This window comes from Zea mays, chromosome 4 (assembly GCF_902167145.1).
Source record: "Zea mays cultivar B73 chromosome 4, Zm-B73-REFERENCE-NAM-5.0, whole genome shotgun sequence".
In the NCBI taxonomy this organism is placed as follows: domain Eukaryota; kingdom Viridiplantae; phylum Streptophyta; class Magnoliopsida; order Poales; family Poaceae; genus Zea; species Zea mays.
Genome location: NC_050099.1, coordinates 7,082,561 through 7,109,039, shown reverse-complemented (window position 1 = coordinate 7,109,039; position 26,479 = coordinate 7,082,561). Strand labels below are relative to the sequence as shown.

General features: G+C 44.5%; 2 protein-coding genes across 29 annotated transcripts; both read right to left on the bottom strand.

Annotated features, from left to right (window-relative positions):
- Nucleotides 1-684: 684 nt before the first annotated feature.
- LOC103652791 (uncharacterized) lies at nt 685-25,660 on the bottom strand. 28 transcript variants are annotated; one of them, XM_020552447.3, is made up of 15 exons: nt 25,432-25,660; nt 21,252-21,452; nt 10,720-10,975; nt 4,762-4,984; nt 4,500-4,626; nt 4,166-4,411; nt 3,883-4,077; nt 3,706-3,774; nt 3,043-3,282; nt 2,882-2,944; nt 2,731-2,799; nt 2,048-2,251; nt 1,672-1,941; nt 1,353-1,562; nt 685-1,261 (listed from the first exon to the last, which is right to left on the bottom strand). In XM_020552447.3, exons 2-15 carry the CDS (start codon nt 21,408-21,410, stop codon nt 989-991), a joined length of 2,604 nt encoding a protein of 867 aa, XP_020408036.1. In that variant the 5' UTR covers nt 21,411-21,452; nt 25,432-25,660; the 3' UTR covers nt 685-988. The 28 variants fall into 28 exon arrangements, 27 of the variants coding, with proteins under 27 accessions (XP_020408036.1, XP_008677991.2, XP_008677990.2 ...); XM_008679769.4 differs by having other exon boundaries at nt 1,687-1,941; XM_008679768.4 differs by having other exon boundaries at nt 3,883-4,071.
- On the bottom strand, nt 11,623-14,902 carry LOC100383442 (uncharacterized). Its single transcript, NM_001176092.1, has 2 exons — nt 14,497-14,902; nt 11,623-13,166 (listed from the first exon to the last, which is right to left on the bottom strand). Exon 2 carries the CDS (start codon nt 12,887-12,889, stop codon nt 12,605-12,607), a length of 285 nt encoding a protein of 94 aa, NP_001169563.1. The 5' UTR covers nt 12,890-13,166; nt 14,497-14,902; the 3' UTR covers nt 11,623-12,604.
- Nucleotides 25,661-26,479: the final 819 nt, after the last annotated feature.

The following is a 26,479-nucleotide window of genomic DNA, read 5'->3' as shown; positions in this document are numbered from 1 at the left end:
GATCTCTAAAGAAACACCGACAATAGGAATATAGGTCATTAGGGCAGAGCTCTACTGCTACATAATAAGTGTAGGTCGTGGTCCCTACTAGGGTTTTCTGCTCGTGAGAATAGATTCTCATCAGTCCAAGTTGCTATCTGAAAACAAGGGCAGAAGATGGAAAGATTTCAGAAGCTTCCAAATGAGCTGTTGAAAATGTAGTGGTGACTGAGTTTGCGTGGATGGAACTCAATGTGGTGGTGAGTTGCTGTCGCCTGTCGGCGATGTCCACACATCCATATTTACCATGTCCATGAATCTGTTCAACGGACCTGCAATCTTATCTGAATACATCCGGATTCTGTCAGTTTCAACGCTCCTGATTTTTTTTTTTTTTTGCCTCTGACAGGCACTGCAAAACGTCATGCTATAGATCACCTTTTCGACGTCACCCAGTTTGGGAATTTGTAAGGATATATCCTGGAAATTGTAAGGATGGAAGCAGTCTTTTTCTAAAGCATGCAGACACGTTTTCAGGCTTCACTAGGCTAGTGATGGAACAACACGTATAGACCAAAGTTGTAAAGCAGCAATCAGAAACTCAAGTGGGAGCTCAGGACAATAAGTTCGTCAGCACCTTGTCCTCATCTCCTCACTGCAATAGGTGCACTGATACGTGATGCATGATTCGTATCCATTCAGAAGAGACAGAAAAGAATCCTCATTTATTGCAAAAATAAGGAAGATCTAAATTAATCATTCAGAAGCAAAAACTGAGGAGCTAACATAAACATCTGAGATGGGTTCCTCATTTATTATAATATCGAAATATCTCGATGATGTCTGGTCACTAATCTAAGAGCAGGCTATGCTGGAGGTGCCACAGTCCAGTTTAGTCCATCTTCCCTGCCATAGCGATTTCTGTTTGGTTGCTCCTTGGCCATCTGGACTAAATTTAAGGAGCAATGGCCCAAGAAACAGTGTGAACAGCTGCAAGTTGTTCCAAGAGTTAACGGTTGCTGGATTCTGTCAATTTCTTCACGTAGGCGCCAATTGCTTCGATGTAATTGTCTCCGTGGGCGAAGAAGCCAACGATCCTGCTGTCGCTCTGCACCGGAACCTGGAACGCGGCTCCCAGCTGCGTTCCGAAAGGCCCGTGTGTTTTGCCCGTGCTGGTCACGAGCGTCAGAGAGGACACGACACTGGGTATTGTTCTGTCCCACGCGCATGGATGGAATGTCCCAGTAACTTCCACTATGAACTCTTCAGGGGCAAGATGAATCTGCAAAAAGGAACATGTAGAAAGAGAGAGCAGTAAGAAATCTGGGCATCCAGCAGTTAGCTTCCATACTCGACTGACTGATGAGGCTCACCTTTCGACCAGTTCCTCCGCAGCCGCCCCACGGACCGGTGGTGTGCTGCTGCCCGTCGCCATCGCTGTACAGATACTCCAGCGAGTTTACGATCGTCCCGCTGAAGATCGTCACTCTGTGCAGGCGATGCGGCCTCTCTGCGATGTCATGGAGAGCATTTCCAACCCCGCCCCAAGGCCCAATCCTGGCGACGACGGCCTCATCACCACCCTGTGCGAGTAACAAAAACCAGTTTGAGTCAAACAAAACAAGGACAGAACAAACCAACAAAAAAAAACACAAACACAAATTATAACTAAAATAAATTAGCACAGCACACATCTTGTTTCCCAACTGCTTTTGGTTCGGGTTTCGGCGCCGTGTAGACACCGATCGCGTTGAGGTACCGTCCGGAGCGCCCAAAGAAACCGACGATGCAGCCATTGCCCTGCACTGGGATGTGGAAGGATGTGCCTCGCCCTCTTCCAAACGGCCCGTAGCTACGAGCGTTGGTGACGAACGTCAGAGACGTTATGACGTTTGCATGGCCGTTGAATGTGCCGATTGACCCAGACACACCTGTAAGGAACTCTGAACCAGCTAGCTGAAACTGTAAGGAAATCAAAGAGAAGTTATACTTCATTGTCCCTCGGGACAATTTTGAATACCACGTTCTCGGTGGATAGTTTGTTTTTTTAAATGTTCATCACACTCACAGAGCTGTTGTCTCCTCCATGACCACCCCAAGGGCCTGCGGTGCGGTACTGGCTGTCAGGGCCAGCGTACGAGAACTCGATCGAGTCGATGATAAGCCCACTGCTGATCTTGATCCTGTCTAGACGGCAGGGTAGTGTTCCGATGTCCTGCGGCTGTCCTCCGTCGCCGCCCCACGGGCCGAATTTGGCGAAATCACCGTTGGGCTGAGGAACAGGACGGAATTAACTTAAGACTAGAACCAAGGGAAGAGTCGAGAGCTAGATGTCATCCCGATGCCAAATAGTAAAAGAAAGGGGTTTAATTCCCTAGTTATCTTGGTGTCTTGGAGGTTGTGGAAACAAAGGAATGCTTGTGTGTTTGATGGGGTATCCCCGAGTATCCGCAGCATGTTGCAAGAGATTCATGAGGAGGTTAAGCTTTGGGGAATGGCAGGAGCAAAAGATATTAGACAATTGTGGCCTTAATTTAAGTGGGGTGGTGGGGGGTGCACCCCCCCCCCCCTTGTTTCTAGTTTCTAGTTTTTCTTTCTTTTATTTTGGTTTCTTTCTTTTTTTCTTTTTGTCCCCCTCTTCTCGTTTGCTGCCTTCTCGGGCACTTTGTTTTCTTAGTCCACTTGGGACCTTTTTCCTCTTAATATAATGACGCGCAGTTCTCCTGCGTGTTCGAGAAAAAAAATGCTCACCTCGTCGTCGCTGTCTCCACATTCTCCCGATGGACCTCCACCTCTGCTGCGCTGCTGCCCACTGAGGTCCTGGATGAAGACTCAACAGTGAACTCATGAAATTTATAGTTCCATTAAAAACTGCCATTCTTAACATGCAATGTGGTTTTACTGTGATGCCATGAAGAACCCCTTCATCTCCACCCAAAGGTCGCCCGATCCTTGCGACCCTAGCCTGGAAGTGAACCGGACTAATAAGCAAATGTTTGAATGAAAACATAAATATTAAATAAGATCGATAAAACTAGTATGGACTAGCTAGATTTGCAGCACATCTTGGTTCGTGTAGACCCCAATCGCATAGAGATACTGGCCAGAACGGCCAAAGAAGCCAACGATCCTGCCGTTGTTCTGCGTTTGGATGTGGAACGGTGTTCCTCGCCCTTTTCCAAAGGGTCCGTAACTACGAGTATTGGTGACAAACGTAAGTGACGTTACAACATTTGTTAGATTTTTGAATGGGCCGCTTGTTCCAGATACTCCTGTAAGAAACTCCGAAGGGCCTAGTTCAATCTGCAAGAGAAAGAGAAAGAGAAAGAGAAACAGTATTTCTATTTCACATACAAATATCCTCCTGTAAAGACAGTCATGAGCAGTCAGACGGTAGTGACTTTGAGCCCTACCGCCTTGGAGAGAAATCAAGATTTAATTACCGTTACTAAAGCATAAGAAGCATGTGAAAATCGGCATCTCGAGTACCAAATTTTAGTACTTCAAATTGTAACTTAGGAATGTCTTCAAGAACCCCTTGTTTACTTATTCTTTTATATATAATTGTATATATATATATATATATGAGTCCAATTGTTACCACCATTATTCCATAGCAAGTTCTCCAAAGATGACATGCTTTATAAAATAGGGAATGATATACCATTGTAGTAGTACTATCATGGTATGTTATTCTTTCTTAGTAATTTGGAGCTAGTCACATACCATCATGCTGGCTACCCGTATTTGGATGTGCATGCTATGCTGGAATGTATTTGGATGTAGTCCCCCAAGCTTAAACAATGATAACATTCACAAATGCAAATTTAAGTTTGTGTTGCACACGTCTAAATAACATTATTTATATTTAAAGTACAGAAAGTGTTATTCTTTGATGCTCACCTTATTCGTACCCTCCTTACCGCCCCAAGGCCCTGTTGTGTGGTGCTGACCATAGTGATCAGTGAATGAAAACCCGATAGAATCGATAATAGTTCCACTGCTAATTGTTACGCTATGCAAATGGCAAGGCGTCATTCTTATGTCTCGCGTCTTCCCTCCATCTCCACCCCACGGCCCAAATTTGGCAATCTGAAGCTGTGACGCACCAATTAAGATTAAAATTAAATACGTAAACTGAAAAAAATTAAGACTAACTGACACTACCATATAGAAATGTACATACCTGCCCGGCATTTGGTGGAGTAGGCCCAACGACCGATTTGATCTTTGCTTCTGTTTCCTCCAGTGTAAGTAGGATGTGCTGCGTCGTTGGCCTGTCCATTGGTTTACGCAGCGTGCACCTCCATGATATATCCATGCACGCTTTTATTTGCTCTTTGTACTCTGTTTCAAATAATAATCGGGTCGTCTGCTGCCTCATCATCTGTGATGGATCCTTTTCCAGCCTAATCAACCAGTTTGCCAGTACCTGGCTAACAATAATGTATATCTCCTTGTTACTACAAGAATATACACACAAAAAAACTTTTTATTTATTTCTTCCTTCTTCAACATACTTCTTCATCAGTGGTGTCTGCCGAGTTACGTCCCTTCACCATGTGTCTGATTATCACACCCAAGCTATAGATGTCTGTCTTCATTGTGATCACTCCATCATCCAAGTACTCGGGTGCCATGTAACCCCTGCAAGCACATGAACACCGGTAATGTCGCTGACGGCTAGCTGACACCAGAAAAAAGAAAACATCTGGATATCATTGATTTAAAAATGACCTATGGGGATAATACCCCTCATTATTGACTACAAATTTAGCTCACCATGTTCCTATTCTTGTTTGTGTAATGGTGTGGCTTTTTCCATTACCCAAGAGTCTTGACAAACCGAAGTCCGTGATTTTGGGCACCATGTCATCATCAAGCAATATATTGTCCGGTTTCAGATCTAGATGAATTATGTTCTTGTCATGTAGGTAGTGCAAGCCCAGGCAAATCCCTTTTATTATTTGGTAACAAATGTGCCATGGAAGCCCACATGGTTCGGCTGAAAAGCATGCATATCACTCAATGTACGTCAACAATAATAAAGAAAAAAAGATCCTCAAATCAACAAAGTACATAAAAATGCATTCTCTTAAAACTTCATATACACTCTTTTGTTCCAAGCTATAGTTTGCTTTGTCCAAAACCAAGCCTTCCCTAAATTTTATCAAGGTTTTAGAAAATAATATATATTAACATCTATAAGTTTGCAAACAAATTTCGACCTTGTTGTTTTGGCATAACATGCACATTACAATTTCAATATAAGGAAACATAGGTCTACATTACTCCCACCGTTCCAAATTATAATTCACTTTAGATTTATCTTCAAACTTCTCTTCTCTAACTGAACATTTGAGTACAAGTTCAGATAAATACACTAGCAAGCCATACTTCAAATATTTCCTACAGTCTTGATCAAAATTAGAGAAGTTTGACCTTGGAAAAACTAAAGTAAACTATAATTTAAAACAGATGGCCGATATGATACTGTGTTGGTAACTGATTGCTACCATGTTTGTCTATGACCCTGATGACTAGAGCTTGTACCACATTTTTTTTTGGAAATTTGTCTACAACATAACACAAACGTGTAATTTTTTATCTACAGGAGAATGGGTTCATCGATTTTATATGCAGCAAGTGCCTTTTATTGGCAAGACACTGGGGAAAAGGAAAATATAATTATGCATTTTTTTTCTTCAGTTTACAAAATGAAATGTCTCTGAATATAATGCTCTATGCATGTGTAGGCCCGTGGATCGTTGCTGGTGATTTTAATCAGATTTACAAGTTAGAAGACAAGAATAACTCTGTCGGTACCTCAAGATTGGGGTACCCACTACTACTGGGCCAAGACGGACCCCCCGGGAGGCTGGGACTACCCTTGAGTCACCATGCTAATGGTGGTCCGTCCTAGCCCAGTGGCTGACCCTGATGACTAGAGCTTGTACCACTTTTTTTTTGGAAATTTGTCTACAACATAACACAAACGTGTAATTTTTTATTCACAGGAGAATGGGTTCATCGATTTTATATGTAGCAAGTGCCTTTTATTGGCAAGACACTGGGGAAAAGGAAAATATAATTATGCATTTTTTTCTTCAGTTTACAAAATGAAATGTCTCCGAATATAATGCTCTATGCATGTGTAGGCCCGTGGATCGTTGCTGGTGATTTTAATCAGTTTTACAAGTTAAAAGACAAGAATAACTCTGTCGGTACCTCAAGATTGGGGTACCCACTACTACTGGGCCAAGACGGACCCCCGGGAGGCTGGGACTACCCTTGAGTCACCATGCTAATTTCAGAGATTTGATTAACTCTTTGGAGGTCAGGCCCAGCCACTAGAGGTCCGTCTTACGGAGGCCACACACAAGCATACACAAAAGGATCCATAAACACACACAAAACTACAATAGCCTATATACTGGCTGCCAAAAAGGATAAACCTTTGGCTCCAGCAAACTCCCATCTTTTTCTTTCCTCGTCTGTCAAACCAGAGGGAGAATCCCACTCTTGTTATGTTGGATCATGTTGTTTGTTCTACTTGTTGGGAGGAGGCTTTCCCTGATTGTTTTCTTTATAGCAGTGCATCTGAATTCTGAAACTTCTAACAATTGTCCTCTGATCCTTAAGCTCAGTATGGATCTTAAAGGGAAGTGTGGATTTCATTTCGAGAGCTTTTGGCCTAAGCTCCCGGGTTTTATGGAAGAGGTTGTTGTTTCTTGGGACCAGCCGATTCAGGCTTCTTGCCCTATTGAGAGGGTGTCGATGAAGTTTAAAAGATTAGCGAGAAGGTCACAATCTTGGGGGCATAAAGCGGTCGGCAATGTCAGTTCTCGGCTGGGCTGGCTCGTAAGGTGCTGCACAGGATGGAGATGGCCCAGGATAGCAGGGTGTTGTCGTCTGAGGAAGTGTGGCTGCTGCGCAAATTGAAGCAGCATTGCATTGTCCTTGCTTCTTTGGAAAGGACAGTTGCACGTTTAAGATCCCGGGTCCATTATTTGAGGGAAGGAGATGCCAACACTAAATTTTTCCACTTGCAGGCTCACTACCGCAAGAAGAGGAATTTTATCTCCCATTTGGAGGATGAGGGAAGGATAGTCACCAGCCATGAGCAAATGCAGGAAGTTCTGGATGATTTCTTTTCCAACCTTTTGGGTTCTATTGTCCAGAGGCCTTTTACTCTTGATCTGGTTAGTTGCCATAGAGGTGCTATTGATCTGAGTCTCTTGGAGACTCCTTTCTCGGAAAAGGAGGTTCGTCGAGACACGATTGGAGCTCTCCCTTTTGATAAGGGTCCTGGTCCTGATGGGTCACAGGGAGGTTTTATAAATGTTGTTGGCATATTATTAAGTCAGATTTGTTGGCAGCCATGAATTCGCTTCATCAAGGAAATGCTCACAAGTCCGGGGTGCTGAATTCTGCTTTTATAGCTCTTCTTCCTAAGAAAGTTGACGCCTTGATAGCAAGGGATTTTAGACCAATTAGATTAATTCATAGTTTTGCTAAGTTGGTCACCAAAATGCTTGCTAATAGGTTGGGTCCTCACCTACAGGAGTTGGTGGCAGCTAACCAAAGTGCTTTTGTGAGAGGAAGATCGATTCATGACAACTTCATGTTGCTGCAGCATTCAATTAAATCTCTCCACAAGAAGAAAGTCTCTAGTTTGTTCTTGAAGTTGGATACCTCCAAAGCCTTTGATTCGGTCTCTTGGGCTTTTTTTATTGAAGTGCTTTCACATCTTGGTTTTGGTCCAGTGTGGCGAAATATGATTTCAAATCTGCTGGCCTCCTCTACTCAGGTGCTTTTGAATGGGTCTACTGGTAATTCCTATTAGGAACCGGAGAGGGCTTCGCCAAGGGGATCCTCTTTCTCCTATGTTGTTCATCTTGGTTATGGATGTACTCAACAGTTTATTTAAGCTGGCAGAAAACAGGGGGCTGCTACATAGATTGGAGGGCGCTAATATTCGAAATAGGCTGTCCATTTATGCTGATGATGTAGTCCTTTTTGTTCAGCCTTTTGAGGAAGATCTTCACTGTGTAAAAACAATTTTGGATTGCTTTGGTTCAGCCTCATCATGCTGCAGCTCGAGGACGAGTTGCTTGTCCAGGAGGGGTGTAGTGTCAGGGCCTAAGGAGGCCCACAGAGGGGCTGCGGCAGCAGCAACCATGGGCCCTCCAAGGGGGATTAGATAAGGATAGTTAGAGATAAGATTAGAAGATTAGTTGAGATTATTTAGGAGATTAGTTGAGATTATCTAGGAAGGTTATCAGTTAGTAGTTTGTTGAGCGTTTTTAGGAGAGTTTTAAGGAGATAAGGATCTCTAGCTAGATAGGGGCGGCCAGCCGGCCTATTTATGTAATCAATGGATAAGAAATAAAGCAGGCCAGAATTAGAAGGGAGAAACCCTCCTCTTGCTCGGCCGTGGGCAGAGGCCCCCAGCCGACGTTCCTACCCATCGATACACCTCTCTAATCCCTCACCGATCTAGCGACCATAACAAGGTTGGTGTCTAATTTGCAAAAAAAAACTATGTTATTCCAATTAGGTGTAATGAGCAAGCGGTCCAGGTGGGCTGCAATATCCTTTAGTGCTCTTCATCCTCTTTCCCATGCACTTATTTGGGTTTGCCAATTTCAGACAAGAAGCTTAGAAGGAATAATCTCATGGTTTGGGTCAACAAAATTGTCAATCGGCATTGTAATTGGAAGGCTCGGCTGCTTAATCTTGCTGGTAGGACAACTTTGGTGCGCTTCGTGCTTTCGGCCATCCCGGTATGCCTTCTCATTGCCATGAATATTTCCAAGTGGGTGATTAAATCTATAGACAAGATTCGAAGAGGATTTCTTTGGAAAGGAAGAAAGAAGGTATCTGGAGGTAGTTGTCTTGTCCCTTGGGATATAATTAAAAGGCCTTTAAATCTTGGTGGCCTTGGGATTTCTAACTTGCTTTACCAAAGTTGGGCGCTACAGACTAAATGGTTCTGGTTGGAAAAAACAGATCGGAATAGGCCTTGGGTTGGGCTGAAATTCCCTATTCAGGCAACATGTCAGGACATTCTTTGCTTCTTCAGTTATTACCTTGGTTGGAGATGGGTCTAATACTCTTTTTGGACAGATAGGTGGTTGGACGGATCTTGTATCAAGGATCTTGCCCCTGCTGTAGTTGCTAATGTTGGGGAAAGGGCTAGTTCATCCAGAATTGTGGCCCATGCTCTGGAGAACGGGCAGTGGGTCAGCGACATAGAGACCCCTCTTTCTTTGCTTGGGCTGCATCAGTACCTGCAGCTATTGGACGTTTTAAGAGGAGTGGTGCTTACACAAGAGGTTGATAGACATATGTGGATCCATACTTACTCTGGGCAATTCTCTTCTAAATCTTGTTATAAGGCTTTTTTCATGGGTTTGATTACCTTTGAACCAGGGAAGAGGTTATGGAAATCTTGGGCTCCACCCAAATGCAAATTTTTTCTATGGTTGGCAATACGGAATAAATGTTGGACAGCTGATAGACTGCAGAAGAGAGGGTTGGATCATCCTCCTTTATGTGATCAGGAGCCGGAGAATATCCAACATCTCCTTTGCAGTTGTATTTTTGCTAGACAGTTTTGGCATTGCATTCTATCACCGTTGGGGCTCGCTAATCTTTCTCCTGCTTCTAATGAGATATCTTTTGCTGAGTGGTGGAGGAAGGTGTGTAAGCAAGTGCACAAATCCAAAAGAAGAGGCATTAATAGTGTCATCATCATGGGGGCTTGGTGTTTATGGCTTCATCGTAATAAAGCGGTTTCCGATGGTGTTAAACCTTCCATAAGCAGAATTAAGAGAGTTTTCTTGGAAGAGTTAGAATGTTGGGGCCTTGGGGGTCTAGCCGGTGCCAAGCATCTTGAGGGCTTAGGCCTAAGTGTTGCCATTATTAGGTCCAGGGAGCTTCTGGTGACTAGTGCAGGTGTGTGTGTGGAGCCTGCTGGCACGTTTGCTGTTTGCCTCCTTTTGTTTCTTGCTGTTTTTCATGCGCAGAAGGAGGTTGGGGCACTGTGCACAGCAGGAGGGTTGGTGGGTCTGTTTGTTCTGCCTTTTGGGCATTGTACTTTGGTCCACTTTGGACTCTTTTCTTCTCTTAATTTAATGATGTGCAACTCTCTTGTGCGTTCAAGAAAAAAAATCACCATACTAGTGAGCATGGGAACCTTGTAATATTTTTTGGAATGTTTGGTTTTCCAGAAACATTTTAGGATGGGAAAAATCCAAAATTCCACCAAAACAATCCAAAACTTCAATAAACACAGAGGGGCCTATAAAAAATAAATACATAGAGGGAAAACAGAATATACATAATGGCGTATTCTATAATGTGCTAAGTTTCCTATGCATGGGGAGAAGAAACATTTATAATGGTGTTTTTCCATGTTCCCCGTCTCGTGGACAAAAGCTACTTATTTGTGCAGTCATGTAGGCAAAAGCGATTAGTCAAGTGTCTTGTGAACGAAACCTTACTGTAGTGTGCTGTAAAACTTTAAGATATCTACTCGAAAACCAGTTATATGTGTGCATTTTTCTTGGAAAGTGCAACCATAATCTCATAAATTCATTACATATTTCAAACACATGGAAGACCATGCTAAATCAAAAGGGGGAAAGTGTTTTGGATTCAATGGAGTACTCAGAAAGAAAATCCCATCCATTTCGAGTAACTAGAGCACATGTTTAATTTATTCCACAATCATACCTGTCAGATGCTTGTGAAGGCTTCCATTATGCAAATACTCGAAGCAAAGTAATCTTTCTCGTTTTTCCGCAAAAATATGTTTCCCTTCTTGACGCACAACCACTTCCTGTGTTTCAGCACAGTAACCAACAAACAAGACTATGTTGTGGTGCCTAATATTCATTAGACAATCAACCTCACGATGAAATGGTTCGTCTTCAATTGCAATATACGAGTATAACTTCTTGACGGCAACAAAGCCATCTTCAAGCACTCCCTGTATGTTTTCAACCACCCTCAGTTTTTTTATGTAATATTTGAGGGATGCAAGTCGGGTTGTCCATAAACCCACAAATAGGCTAATCTTTTGCAAATTTGTGGGTAACTCGTAAAAATTTAGTCTATTTACGGGTTTACGGATAACCTGCCTTGCATCTCTATAATTTTCACAAACATGTGTCTATTGAATAGTACAGATTACAATGACTAGAAAAAAGAAATGATATGTAAATTCTGATAAAATATTTGATCATTTATTTTTGTGGGCGCCTTGTTGGAATAAATCATAGGTATGCATGACTAGGTTTTGTTTACATGTAGGGATAGATCTATATGGATCAATTTTTAGAGAATGAGATCTATATGGACCTAGAGCTTGAATTTTATGATAAGACATTTCAAATTTGGTAGAGACGCATTTGGGTGTATATACATTGCTACTTGGCCTTGAAACAAATTTAATAATTTAAGGTGTGAATATAATGTTTTCAAAATCAGTTAATCAGGTCCACCTTTTGACATGGATCACACATTTAAATGAGCTATATATAATCTTCAAGAAGTACCTGATATCAAAATGTGCCACATCAAATAAATTCTAGTGAATTTCGTTAGAACTTTTTTTCTCAAAGACGCAGGAGAACTACGTATCATTATACTAAGAAGAAACGTATAAAGGCCTTACAAAACTCAAATGGCTAGCTCATGGTGGCCAAAACCTCTTATACAAGAAAGGATTATTCATAGGCATAGATTATAGCAGACCAACTACCACTAATCCTCAGCCACGGCTGAAAGGAACACCAATCCTTTGGCGTGAGCCATCATCCATAAATCTATTTCTTCACCAAAGTGAGCAGAAGCTGAAATCATATGATGGGGAGAGGCCTTCAAAGACATCCATTTCGTATCTTCCACAGAGTTCAAGCTCCCAGGATGACGAGGGAGTTGAAACCTTTTCTTGTCAACCCCTTAGTTCTCTCTTCAGCCTGCGTCCACCAGAGAAAGAAACTCCTACCTTCAGATTATGGTGCAAGGGTCTGCAGGCCATAAGGCCTTAGGATTTTGAACCAAAATTCTCACGCAAACATACAAGAAAGAAGCACATGGCTGACTGTTTCATCTTCCTAGTCACACAGCAGGCACCGGGAGGCCTCTACAAGCCAGCCTGCCTGCCATCCAGTATCTGTTGTGCGTCACCAACCACAGAAAACATTTATATTTAGGAAGGGGCCATGAACATCAAATCTTCTCATAAGGTTCAAAAGGAACCGAGCCAACAAAAAAACCCGCATATGCCATTTTGGCTGAATATCTTCCATTACGCGAGAACTGGATGTGAGAATCAGCCACCCCCTGCTGTAACTCCACCTGACTGAGACAGTCCCGAATCTAGATATAATCCACAATTACTTGAATTGTTAAAGCAACTTGAACATCCAAAATCCAGTGATGATTAGTGAGGGCTTCAAGAACAATTCTCCTTCTTGTAATTCTCTTAGGAACAAGCAGCAAACAACCTTGGTGCCACTTCCATGATATTTTGCCCCATCAACCAACGATTAGTCCAGAATAGGGTGGATGTGCCGTCCCCAACCTTAGAAATCAGAGCAATAGAAAAAAGCACCTAGGCTTTGGCTAGGACTTGGATAGGTAAATCAGCCCATGGTTTATTTGACTCAGTTTTTTGGAGCCAAAGCCATCTCATGCGGAGTGCCCAAGATAGCTCTAGAAGACTTGAAATACCAAGGCCGCCAAGCTCAAGGGGGTGACAAACCTTTCCCCACGCCACGAGGCAGTGCCCGCCTTTGGCATCCTTCCTTCTCCTCCATAGAAATCTTTGTCTGATTTTATCAATTGCTTTGAAAACCCAAGGAGGAATGTCAGTAGTCATAGCAAAGTAGATCAACATTCCTATGAGCACAAACTAAACTCAAACCCTCCTGCTAGCCCTTGTTATTAAGTTAGCCTTCCACCTCTGTAGCTAATTGGCAATCCTATCAAGCTCAAGATGTTGCATGGCAGAAGGCCTTGAATGACCATCAAGTATTAATCTTCACACCTTATAGGAAAATCACTAGTTTTTTGCACATTGTTTTTAAGACCAGAAGCCTCCCCCAAACAAGTGAAGCACATCCATGATGAAAGCATATCACTAGTAGCCGGCTTGAGGAAGATAACAACATCATCTGCATATAGAGAAATCTGGTGTTGAAGAACCTTTGAAGACAGGGGCTGAAGCAGCCCATCCTCTTCAGCCTTTTTAACCAAATAAACCAAAGCGTCTATAATCAGAATAAATAACATAGGTGATAAGGGATCACCCTGCCAAAGGTCACACCTATGAAATGTGGCTTCTTCTGGGATTCCATTCAACAGCACATTGTGGGAATGTGATGTTTAGTTGCAGGTGCGCGGTTTGAACATGGGTCCGCACATACATCTAGACTCACTTATTTGCATCAATTAGCTTACTGTCACTGAACCATCTATAGTAAAACTTAGTTAAATTTGCTAATTTTGAGAAGTGAATAATGGATTTTAAATCCAAGATCCAGTTTTTGATTGAGCTGCATGTAGATACACTAATTTAGGCCCTGTTTGGATCCACTTTTCTGAGAAACGCTTATCTGAAAAGCCTGATTTCCTGAGAAGACGCTTTCCAGAGAATTTGTTGTCTAGAAAAGCTGAATGTTTGGCAATCCTGATTTTTTAAATGGATTCTCTGTCTTGGCATGTAAAATGACATATCTGCCCCTGAACTATTTTTGTCTCATTAGAGAGCTGAATGAAAACAAAATAATAGAAATGATATCCTTGATATTGTAAGGAAAAACATCACAGCAGATAGCACTGGATAGTGGATACTACGGTGTACACCGGATGCCATGTACCGAATGTAGCACCGGGTAGGGCACCCGTGTGCTTAGATTGTCTTCAGAAAAGAATAAATTAATATAGTGCTAGACGGCTAGTCACTATACCAATAGTACTGTCTGAGCACAAGCAACATGCATGAATAAAGTGGAATAATTTAAGACAGACTTTGCTTCATGGCAATAGTACTGTCTGAGCACAAGCAACATGCATGAATAAAGTGGAATAGTTTAAGACAGACTATGTTTGAAGGGAGGTCTTTGGGTATCAGAATAAACATTCAGTTCATAGGAAAATAACTAGCTTCATATTTTGTCTAGAACTAGAATTATCGATCAAAAAGTTTTAATCAAGAAGATATAAAGGCAGAAAATCAAGAAAACAATGTTGGCAATGAAAATAAAAGATTATGTACGTCAAAATTGAAGTGAACCAAAGGAAAATGTATTTGCTGTCTCCATAGCACGTAGAGCTCTTGCAGGAAAAATTGGTTTGTTTTAACTGCTCTCAAGACTTGATGATCTACCAGGAAAAACTAGCAGCTGAGCATTTCCAACACATACGCCCTGGCATAGAACCATTTTGTATGAGCTCGACCTTATGCAGTTATCTCATTATCTGCGCATACAAGTCCGTGAGTACCTGCAAATCAGTCGCCGGATGCGCCGGCGGAGGCTCTGGAGAGCTGGAAAGGGATGGACGGCTGCCGATCTGTGTCGTAGTGCGCTCCGCTGGACCGGACTCTGGAGGAGCAGACCGGAGCGGGCAAAGGGACGCCCCCCAAAATCGGAGAACACCGGGATGGGGAGGCCACGCCGACAGAGCGTAGGAAGGAGGATGCGGAGACGACGGATATGGCCGCAAGGACGGGGAGGATGCGGAGGTGACGGAGGGGCGGGCGCTGCGGGAGTCGCACGGGTGAGGGACGGGTCTGGTTCACCGAGAAGGCGCCGGGGGAGGAAGAAGGCGCGTGCGGCTGGACGGGAACCGGCGGCGGATGGGCCGGAGGGCGGCGGACCGGACCCCACGGCGGGGAGGGCGGCGAACGGGGGCCAGCGCACGGGTTCCTTTTCTAAAAATCTGGATTCCTATTTGTTTGAGATTATAGTGTACCCAAATTACATAATCTAACTTATTTTAAACTAACGTTTAGTTTAAAAAAGTTAAATTATATAACCAGAATAGATTATAATCTTAAATAAACAACCTCATGGATAATTTAAATGTCACGAGAATTTATAATCTTAAATAAACAACCTCATGGATAATTTAAATGTCACGAGAATTTAAATATCACGAGTACTTACGTATAAAAAAATGAATGGATCTAAAAGGTATATGATCTAGAAAGCGGCGGATTTGTTCCATCACAATGATTCGGAGGTTTCTACATTCACGTTGGTTTGTACGATTTTTACAAAAACGATTCTCATAGAAAGTCGGTGGTTTCTATATTCATACGTTGGTTTATACAACTTTTACAAAAACGATTCTCACAGAAAGTGGGTCAAAAAGCGAAGCGTTTGGCTCATAAAATCGGATTCGGACGGCCATAACCTAAAAGAGCTGCATGCGTTCGTAAACATTGATGGAGAAACGTGTGACTGAAATTAAAAGAGGTGACGTGGACGTCCGAGCCTACGTCGCCTCACTGGACTCATTCAAGAATTAATTAATTAACTCATTCATCACACACACGCATACGTACACACGTAGTAAATTGATTTAATCTGTTCCTATGATCGCATGCAGTGAATGGAATGGCTCATGACATGGACTGAAAAGGAGACGGAAGAAGCGTAACGCGCGCAGGAGATATGGCGCTGCTGCTTGCTCTCGACTAACACATGTTGGAATTAGCCCTACTTGTGTGTGGCCCAATTCAATAAGTAAACCAAGGTGGTGTGTAGAGATGATATGAGACTGTTGAGCTCTAAAAAGAGCAGTGCGGACGGTCCGGCCCCGAGGCCGGACGGTCCGCGGTCCGGACTGTCCGCGGTGGTGACGCGGACGGTCCGCGCGCGCGCAGAGTCAGTTAGGGTTCCTAGTTTCTCGCATGATTTGTTACCTAAAACCGCGGGATTAACTCGGGAAACAGTTGGAAACGGATCCAGACCTCCCCTTTATATAGATGAAGGACTACGGCCGATTGAACCCCCAACAATCGAACAAATCAAGTCTATTACTTATTTTTACCTTATGCATTAGGAGTAGTTCTAGTCTAGTTCTAGTTTAACCCTAGTTTAGTATTCCAATCCTCAAATTCTCTGCCTCTCCTCGACTCTACGTCGATTAGGGGAGTCTAGGTCGGCCGGCGCAAGCCTAGACAACTCCCAGGATCTCTCCTCCCCGACGGGGTCCCTCCCGGGAGCGAGATCCAGGCGCCGCCGGCGATCTTCCGCCGCCCCTACGCACGCGCGGACCGTCCGGCCCTAGGGCGCGGATCGTCCGGCCGTCAGGCAGGGAACCCGGGCTCCTGCACCAGGTCGCGGACCGTCCGGCCCTGTGCCGCGGACCGTCCGCGTCTGACCAGGGAGCACCGCCGCCTCACACCAGGTCGCGGACCGTCCGGCCCCAGGCCGCGGACCGTCCGCGCCTGACCAGAGAGCACCGCCGTCGGTTCTTCTTGAGTGATTGGCGCTCCGAAAAGGCGTCAACATACTTTTTGGCGACTCCGCTGGGGAATAGGTGTCTAGATCTGCTAAAAATTGGCCCATAAATGGCCGGTTCTAAGGATCACACCAAGATCTCCACTACCAACATCATCAAGCCGGCCATGGAGGCGCTCCCGGCTGATGACCAAAGGCCCTTTGAAGACCTCGTAATACGCGATGAGAAAGAGGTGATGCGGCAATGGAACGAACAACGCGACAAGGAAGAGGCGGAACTGCTGCATAAACTCTCCGAACGGCGCAAGGAGGCGGCGGACAAGTACTTGTCACACTTCACGGTGGATCGACACCAGAAGATCGTCCGTCAAGGGGAGATCGATATGGAATCTCTCCTACCTCCACTGCAGGGTCCCGCTGTAAGTACTCCAGATCTATCTCTTACGACTTTCATGGATCAACGAGGACATCAGTTAAAGCAATATGTAGATGAATCTATTAAAATGCATTTACGTGCATACGAGAAATCAGTTGCTCCTAATTTTCCATCGCGAGAGTCTAATACAGTGCCACCCACGTCAAACACATCGGCTATAAACGGGTCACCTTTGACCCAACCATCATATGGTATGCCGATGCACGCTTTCGTGTCACCATCACAGCCGCAACCACTAGGCACGCGGCAGGTACTGGACGCGACCGGACCGTCCAAGCATCATCTCAGACAGTCCGGTTATACCGTGGACCGTCCGGCGTATTTCGCCGGACCGTCCGACCAGATGCAAGCCCGCACACAAAACACTCAGGTCGCACCGTACATGGCCGGACCATCAGGGTACAACCCTGAACACTTCGGCCCCATCACGGACCGTCCGATGCATCACGCCGGACCGTCCGGATATGTTGCAGACCGTCCGCCATCTTACGCCGGACCGTCCGGATATGGCATGAACCGGCCGACGTATTACGCTGGACCATCCGACTCTACACGAGTCCATGCGCAGACTGCCCAAGTCACGCCATATATGGTCGATCCATCCGGGTACAGCCCTGGACCATTCGGCCTGATCGCGGACCGTCCAGTTCTTTACGACAGACGGTCTGGGTACGAGACTACACACGTAGCACCATATACGACTGGACAATCCGGATATACCTTCAGACCATTTGGCCAGGTCGCGGACCATTCGGCCTCTTACGCCGGACCGTCCGGATATGCATACGCAGAGCCGAGAGCTGCGCAATACGCACAGTTCCCACATTCATCGCAGCAACATTATGGTGCCCCACCAGCAACACATTATAATCATGTCATACCACCTCATGGACATAGGGCTGAATACTATTCGGCCACAAGAGAGCCTGAGGGGTATAGGGCAGGAGCTGGTGACATTAATAGGACACCTAACACACACCTCAAACATACCTGGGAGGAAAGCCGACAGAGTAATGTCAGGCAACCTGAAATCTCCACCCACAAACTCAATGGATGGTCGCCAGACATGGCAGAGAGGGTTAGAGATGAGGTAGCCGGGATGTTCAGGGACAAACTCGGTGTTAGTGTGTCAGGTACAGGGCAATCGTATCGGAAGCCTTATAGCCACCGATTCGACACTGTGCCATACCCACAGGGAACTAGAATACCAGACTTCTCTAAGTTTTCTGGTGAAAGTGGGAAAAGCACACACGAACATATAAGCCAATTCATAGCACACTTGGGGGAATTGGCTGATGGGGAAGCCTACCGTGTTCGTTTATTCTCGTTGTCCCTTACTGATACTGCATTTGCATGGTACACAGCTTTGCCACCAAACTCTATTAACTCTTGGGAAGAATTAGAGCAGAAGTTTCATGAACACTTCTTCTCAGGAGAACATGAGTTAGAATTGGCTGACTTAGCTTCAGTCTGACAGGGGCCTGAAGAATCGGTTAATGACTATATCCGGAGATTCCGGGACACTAGAAACCGATGCTTTCAGATTCATGTCGCAGAAAAACAACTGACAGGGCTAGCTTTCAATGGGTTGCGACCCTACTTAAAAGAAAAATTAGATGGCACCCAATTCTTTTCACTAGTGCACTTACACCAGCGGGCTATGACCTGTGAAAGCCGAAGTAAGGAAACATCAAAATCGGCTAGCCATAAGATGCATCTAGTGGGATACGATAATTCGGACGATGAATCCACGGATGTATACACCGCCGAACTGGTTTGGCCAGGACAGGCTAAACCTTCAGCGTGTTCTGCTTTACAGTCGATTCGAAAGAATCGACAAGAGGAAGTTAAGTTTACTTTTAATGTTGCCAAATGCGATAAAATATTTGACGAGTTACTGAAAAAGGCAACATTAAATTAACTCATACTATTCCTCCTCCTGATGAATTAAAGAGGCGTGCTTATTGTAAGTGACATAATTTCTTTTCTCATGCCACCAATGATTGTAATGTTTTTCGTCGACAGATACAATCGGCCATAAATGAGGGTCGATTGGCTTTTCAGGAGATGCAAGTAGACACACAACCCTTTCCTGTTAATACAATAGAACTCACATGCAAAAAGGTCTTGGTTCGGCCCGAAATGGCCGATAAAGGCAAAGGCAAGGGCATCGTCATCAGCAATCCTCGCATGTCAGATATATCACAAAAGGAGATTGCTCGAAAGGCTTCGGACGAGAAGGCTAAAAGGTCCGAAGACGTCGGGGGGCAGGCACAGTTAATAAACCAAACACATCAGCCTAGCCCCAGCATCGTAGATGGTCCGACACCTACGTGCGGACAATCCGGTGCTCAGACAAACGGTCCGGCTAACTCAGCCGGACAGTCCACCTATGACCAAAGGCGTCAACCTCTATACAAAGCAAGGAAAAAGACGCAAGGTCAAAGCACATATAATCGGCTGATCAAAGTCGATCCTACTTTTGATCAGTTGCTCTCCAAAAATACTAGCAAAAAGACTGTTCCACGTGATCGGTCAACAAATAAACCCCGGTCACCTGCTAAAACAAAACGGTCAAACAAAATGACCCGAAAGGCGACACAACAAGCATCGCCTATTCATTCTATGAGACCAGGGTACTTTCCACCTATTTACTCATCGTCGGTATATTACCCTGTTCAAACATGGGATGGCACGATGATGAATCCATGGTACATGTATAGTCCCTTCGTCTATCCAGACTGGGGGGCACCTCCATTCTATTCCTTTTGATCAATTGATCAAATGGTCATGGCCGAGAAAGATACAATCCGAAACGGACTTTATATTGGTGCTTTATTGAATAATCTCCATATCGAAAAGCCGGTGACCTACATCAGGTTTAGTTTATATGCTTTTGGTTCGTCAACCTTCACCAAAAGGCAGGGGCATATGTTGAGCTCTAAAAAGAGCAGTGCGGACGGTCCGGCCCCGAGGCCGGACGGTCCGCGGTGGTGGCGCGGACGGTCCGCGCGCGCGCAGAGTCAGTTAGGGTTCCTAGTTTCTCGCAGGATTTGTTACCTAAAACCGCGGGATTAACTCGGGAAACAGTTGGAAATGGATCCAGACCTCCCCCTTTATATAGATGAAGGGCTACGGCCGATTGAACCCCCAACAATCGAACAAATCAAGTCTATTACTCATTTTTACCTTATGCATTAGGAGTAGTTCTAGTCTAGTTCTAGTTTAGCCCTAGTTTAGTATTCCAATCCTCAAATTCTCTGCCTCTCCTCGACTCTACATCGATTAGGGGAGTCTAGGTCGGCCGACCCGAGCCTAGACAACTCCCAGGATCTCTCCTCCCCGACGGGGTCCCTCCCGGGAGCGAGATCTAGGCGCCGCCGGCGATCTTCCGCTGCCCCTGCGCACGCGCGGACCGTCCGGCCCTAGGGCGCGGATCATCCGGCCGTCAGGCAGGGAACCCGGGCTCCTGCACCAGGTCGCGGACCGTCCGGCCCTGTGCCGCGGACCGTCCGCGTCTGACCAGGGAGCACCGCCCCCTCACACCAGGTCGCGGACCGTCCGGCCCCAGGCCGCGGACCGTCCGCGCCTGACCAGAGAGCACCGCCGCCGGTTCTTCTTGAGTGATTGGCGCTCCGAAAAGGCGTCAACAGAGACTTTAGTCCTATATTGCCCATCTAGGTAGCAGAGAACTAGCTTATATGTGGGAGTATTCTCTACTCTTCACATGAGACAAACAAAGGATTATTGAGGCTGTCACGCGCGCGCGTGTTTTTTCGCGTTATTTATCGCGTGACTTGTGACTTAATTCCTAAGCGACTCTATTTGACCCCTATTTGATTTGTGTGGTCTAGATCTGTCTTAGGTGGCCTGACTTATTGACTTACGTAGGCTTTTATGTGTGCAATGTTGGCTTAATTTTAAGAGACCCTAATCCAGCCTTCTAAGAGCATCTCCAACAACGTGACATATAAAAATGCCCTATAATTTAAAAATAAGTATATTTTATAGAATTTAGGGCACCAACAAAACACCCCGCTCCAACAGTAAAGCCTCAAATCTAGATTATAGAGCAGCCCACTACGGTGTAGTATATTTGAGTCACTTGAGAGGGTGCCCTATAGCTTTTTGACAAAATTTTATGAAATAGGGCACTGTTGGAATAGTTTTTGTTGTGTAGAGCCCAATATTTCAATTTGAGGCACTAGTTTGAGGCATTGTTGGAGATGCTCGGTTTCACAATCCATTTCTGAACAAATATTTTACACCGACAAAATCAACTATGCATAGTGAAACATTTTTTATTAGGTTTTGAAATGCGTTGGTGACTGGATAGAAAAATTATCGCATACCTTGTAAACTTCTCCATATCCTCCACGGCCAACAAGGTTGTCCTCGGAGAAGTTGTTTGTTATTCTTTCCAAGAAGTGTTGCTTAAGACTCAATGGCTTTCCTTTTTTGTCACATAGCATGCATTCCAGAGTGCGATATGTATCATCTTGAGTGGACATTTCTTATCTGTTGTACCTTTACAGAATATCAAATGTTTTTCTCTGCTACACAAAATAAATAAGATGAAAGTTAAACCTTATAGTAAAATAGGGCCATATATATTCTAGACAACATGTTACAAAATTATCTACTCTCCAAGATAATAAATGGCAATTCCCTGTATGACATCAGAAAATATACTCATTCGTTGCCACTGGTCCCACATGATATACTCACAAAAAATGAACTATATGCCATTCAGTGAGTGGCACACAAAAAATGAGTATAAAATCTGATGGCATACATAGATGTTTTCCCAATATATTGCTAACTATTTATTAAGAATTAAGTGCACAATAAAATAAATAAGTACTTCCTTTGTCCCCAAATATAGCAATGTTTAACCTTTCTGAGGCATATTAGGAGATATATGATATTATTTATAACTGATCACATACGCACGTGTGTGGTATACTTCCTAAGTCTCAAAATGAAAGAAACTATATATGAGATTGGTGCAAGTCAATCTGGTTCAAGTTTGACTAAGTTTATAATGAATAGTGTTATCATTTATGTTTATAACTAGATTTACTGTAACAATATATTTTATAATTAATCTAAATGTATTTATTATATAACATAAATATTTGTGTTTTTTGTCTAAATAAGTTTAAACTTGAACTTGTTTGAGTTCTCACAAAGTAACAACTGAATTCTTTTATGGAATGGAGGAAGTATATGACAAAATACTTTCCTTGCATATGTCTCAGTGATGATTAAGGCCATGTTTCAAACCTCTAGAGTTAATTATTAGTCAACTAATAAGTTGTTGGGTTGGAACAACTAACAACTAATAGCTATTTGAGATGTATAACTAACAATTAGTTGGTCTATTAGTTGACCCGTTTTAAACCTCTCGGCTAATTAATTCTAACGGCTAACTATTAGTTTTAGAGGTTTGGAACAAAGTCTAATGGTCTTTTTGAGCACAACTAGATTATTATGGAATTATTACAATCTAGATTGCAAACTATAAAGCTGTCTCCAGCAACTTACCCATCCACGTACCCATGTGCAAACTTCACTCTGCGACCAGTACGGTGCAAAACAATGTTTATATTCCTAGATTGTTATGGTGGACATTGTTCAAGTGAAAAAAATACCATAATCACCAAAAAGTAGGTGTTAGGTAAATTATTGGATTATTGTATTATATAATAGTGTTTTGGTTAATATTCACCACATAATCCAATATTAATTTATCACGATTAGACGATTTTATAGTAGATAAAAGCATTAGGTTAGTTTAGAAACTCAAATTCTCTCCGGGAAAAATCTCATGAATTCTTGGAGAGGATTTGAGTTTTTTAAACTAGTCCTTAAGAAAATAAAATACTCCTTGCAACTAGTAGTCTAGGCAGTAGAGATGTGAACGGGCGAAAATTCCTCCGTCCGTGGATGTGGATGGGAGAAGAAAATGTTGGTTGTGCTCGTCCTTTAATTGGATTTATATATTTATTTGAGTTTCGGTTTATATTTAATTGGATGGGGGGTCCGCGTGTGTAAGTGCAAACAGGTTGGCAGGGAGGACACCGACACCGGTCGGCCACGCGTTCGCGGGAGGCCCACTTAGCTTGAAGCGAGCGAGTGGATCCAGCAGGTCCGCAGAGGAAGAAGAGATAGAACTAGCTGTATGCCTGCCATCGGCCGACGAGAGCTGCCTAGCTTGCCTGCTCTGAGATTCGAAGAAGAAGAAGCTGCATGCGTGCGGCATCGGCATCGGAGCGGGATGCATGGAGGCTGGAGGACTGGGCATCATCGACCGAGCTAGCTCCTCCGCGCGCCCGTCGTACGTGTTCGTGTGCGGCGCCATCTATCGATCCATCCATCTTCTACTAGCTACGCTTATAGAAATTAAAACAAGATGTGAAGGACGACGCACAACAGCACTGTGCACCATTTTCGGCGGCCACTGTTATTTTCGGCGGCCAGGGGTTGGCCGCCGAAAATAACTGCTTATTTTCGGCGGCCTGACACAGCCGCCGAAAATAACGTTACTTTCGACGGCTTCTGACACAGCCGCCGAAAATAAGCAGTTATTTTCGGCGGCTAGCCCTGGCCGCCGAAAATAAGCTGTTATTTTCGGCGGCTAGCCCTGGCCGCCGAAAACTAAAAGTTTAAAACGGTCCCGGTCGCCCTTCTTCTCTTTCTTTCTGTCTTCGTTCCCTGCCCGCCCGCGCCGCCGCTCTCCTGCCCACCCGCGCCGCTGCTCCCTGCCGCCCCCGCGCTGCCGCTCCCCGGCCGACCACGCGCCGTCGCTGCCCCGCCGGCCCCGCGCCGCCGGTCCCCGGCCGCACCTGCGCTGGGACGCCCGCCCGAGGCTGCCGTCGCCCTCGCCCCGAGCTGCGCGCCGCCGCCCCGAGCCGCCACCGTCGACCGCCGCCGTTCAAAGCCCCGAGCCGCCGAAGTCGTGGAACCACCCCACCGCCGTCGCCAAGCTCTTCCCCATCGTAAGGTATTTTTTTGCGTTTTTATTCCATATTTTCGTCGGCCGTTATTTAATTGCCGCCGAAATTAGTATATATTTATAATTGTGTTTGTTTGATTAGTTGTGTGATTAGTATGATTGTTTAGTTCGATTTCATTAATGTATTATAGTGGTATATGTGGTTTAGTGATTAGAGGTATAGTGTATTTAGGCATTAATTTCATATTAATATGTGGTAATAATTATATTATTAGTTTTAATAGTACATTATATTGGTACGTATAATAGTTGCATAATTAGTGTACGTGGTACTTAGTTTGATTTGATTAGTATTATATCATTGTTTGTTTTGTATGTAAGTAATATTATTTAGTGGCAGCGAATTTATGCTGCCAAATTTTTTTTGGGTCCTGCTAGGTTCATGTGGGTTTAGAACCTATCCCTGTCTATACATGTAGGACCGATACACTTGACGAAGTTGAATAATTTTTTCACGATATGGTTCCGTTTAACAGTCTCAGGAATGGCTGCCGATCGTGCATGGATGTATAATGGTTGGAGTAGGAATGGACGTCATTCTGATGATTGGGTAGCCAAGACCAAAGATTTTGTGGACCACGTATTCGCCTTGTCCTTAACCGGCACTGTCAGATGCCCTTGTAGGCGGCACGAAAACAGTATATTTCTTAATAAGGAAAGAGTTAGCCTAGATCTTTGTCAGTTTGGATTTATGCCCGGATATGAGGTGTGGGAACATCATGGTGAGGTAGTACCCAACCGGAATGTAGAAGAGGAGGAGAACAATGATTGGGCTGGCAATGATGCGATGCATGAGATGCTAGATTCGCTACGTCCAGAATTCAACCTAAGCTCCGAGGATCCTGCCACACCAGAGGTTTCCAGATTTTTTAAACTACTAAAAGACTCTGAAGAGCCGTTGCATGAACACACAGATGTGAGTATACTCGCTTTTGTGACTCGGCTCATGGCCATTAAGTCCAAGTACTTCTTCTCGAACAATTGTTACAATGAGATTTTAAAGTTATTAGGAGATGTGCTCCCAAAGCCCAATAAGTTGCCTAAAGACATGTACCAATCAAGTTTTAGGTTGTGAACTCAAGTATAAATTTTCTGTGATTGTATGGAATTTCTGTTATTGTATGAATTTTGTATGAAATTCTGTTATTTTTCGCATTTTTTTCAAATTTTTTTTGCTCTGAAATTAGTAATTTTCGGCGGCCCCTCTGGCCGCCGAAAATAGCTGTTTTATTTTCGGCAGTTGCTATTTCTGGCGGCGACTGGCTGGCCGCCGAAAATAATCTGCTATTTTCGGCGGCCAGGAAGCCAGCCGCCGAAAATAAGCTATTTTCGGCGGCCAGCCATTGGCCGTCGAAAATAAAGCCTTATTTTCGGCCAGGTTTTTTTGGCGGCCAGAAGCCGCCGAAAATAAGTCAATTGCCGCCGAAAATAGCCTATTTTCGGCGGCAACTGGCTTATTTTCGGCGGCTTCTGGCCGCCGAAAATGACTGTAGCTGTTGTAGTGACGGACTCACCTCGCCACCAGAGGATTTGCACGTCCGACTATCGATCGCACGGGAGGGGACGGTGACGGAGGAGCAGATCGCTAGCAGCACACCACGGGCATGCACGCAGCTAGGAAAAACCGGCCGCCGGAGTTGAAGAAGAAGAAGACGACGACGACGACGACGTCGGAGGCAGGCGGCCGCATACACGGAACCTGCAGGTCCTTAAATCGAGGCGGAAGCGGCGCAGAAACAGCGCTCTCGATCGGTGCGGGGGTCAAAGGTATGGAGGGCCCCCCCGGCCCCGGCGTGTCCCCCTACGACGACGACGACGACAAGCAAATACACACATGTGCAGTCGCAGGCTCGCAGCTAGTTGCTTTGCTCTGTCTCGACAAGTCGACAAGCAAGTTGCCAGAGACACCAAAAACCCCCCACGCACCAGCCCACCAAACCACGCGCCAGCCACCCAAAACTAATTTAATTACTTGGACTACAAAGCCAAAACTCCGACTCTTTTTGTCAACATTGACTAGGCAAAAAGCTTTTGACACTGTCAGATGGAGATGGGACTACTTGCTGCAAAAGATGGGCTTTCACTACACCACGGCGACCCTTATTATACACCAACTATTGGTTGCTAAATGTTTGAGACGGATAGTTGGTTGCTAAAGACATTTGTAGCAACGGCCTATTGATCGCTAAAACTATATAACTGTAGCGACATACGGTTGGTCTCTAAAAAAGTTTGGGCCTATATGTTTAGGGTTGGGCACGGTTGGACCAACATTTTCCTAATCCCGCGTGCCCCTCTCCCATCTGCACGCGACCTCCATTTTCACTAGGACTGGATAACGAGCCAGCTCGGCTCGTCTGAGTTCGAGCTGGCTCGTTAAGTTAACGAGATAGCTCGGCTCGTTAACTTAACGAACCACAGAGTCAGCTCGGCTCGTTTACTAGCTCGAGCTGACTCGTTTAGCTCGCGAATCAAAGCAGAAAAAAATATATACATAATAATTAATTTCAAACTAATTTAACAATATAAAATAATAATTATACTCAGTTTCACAAACCACGT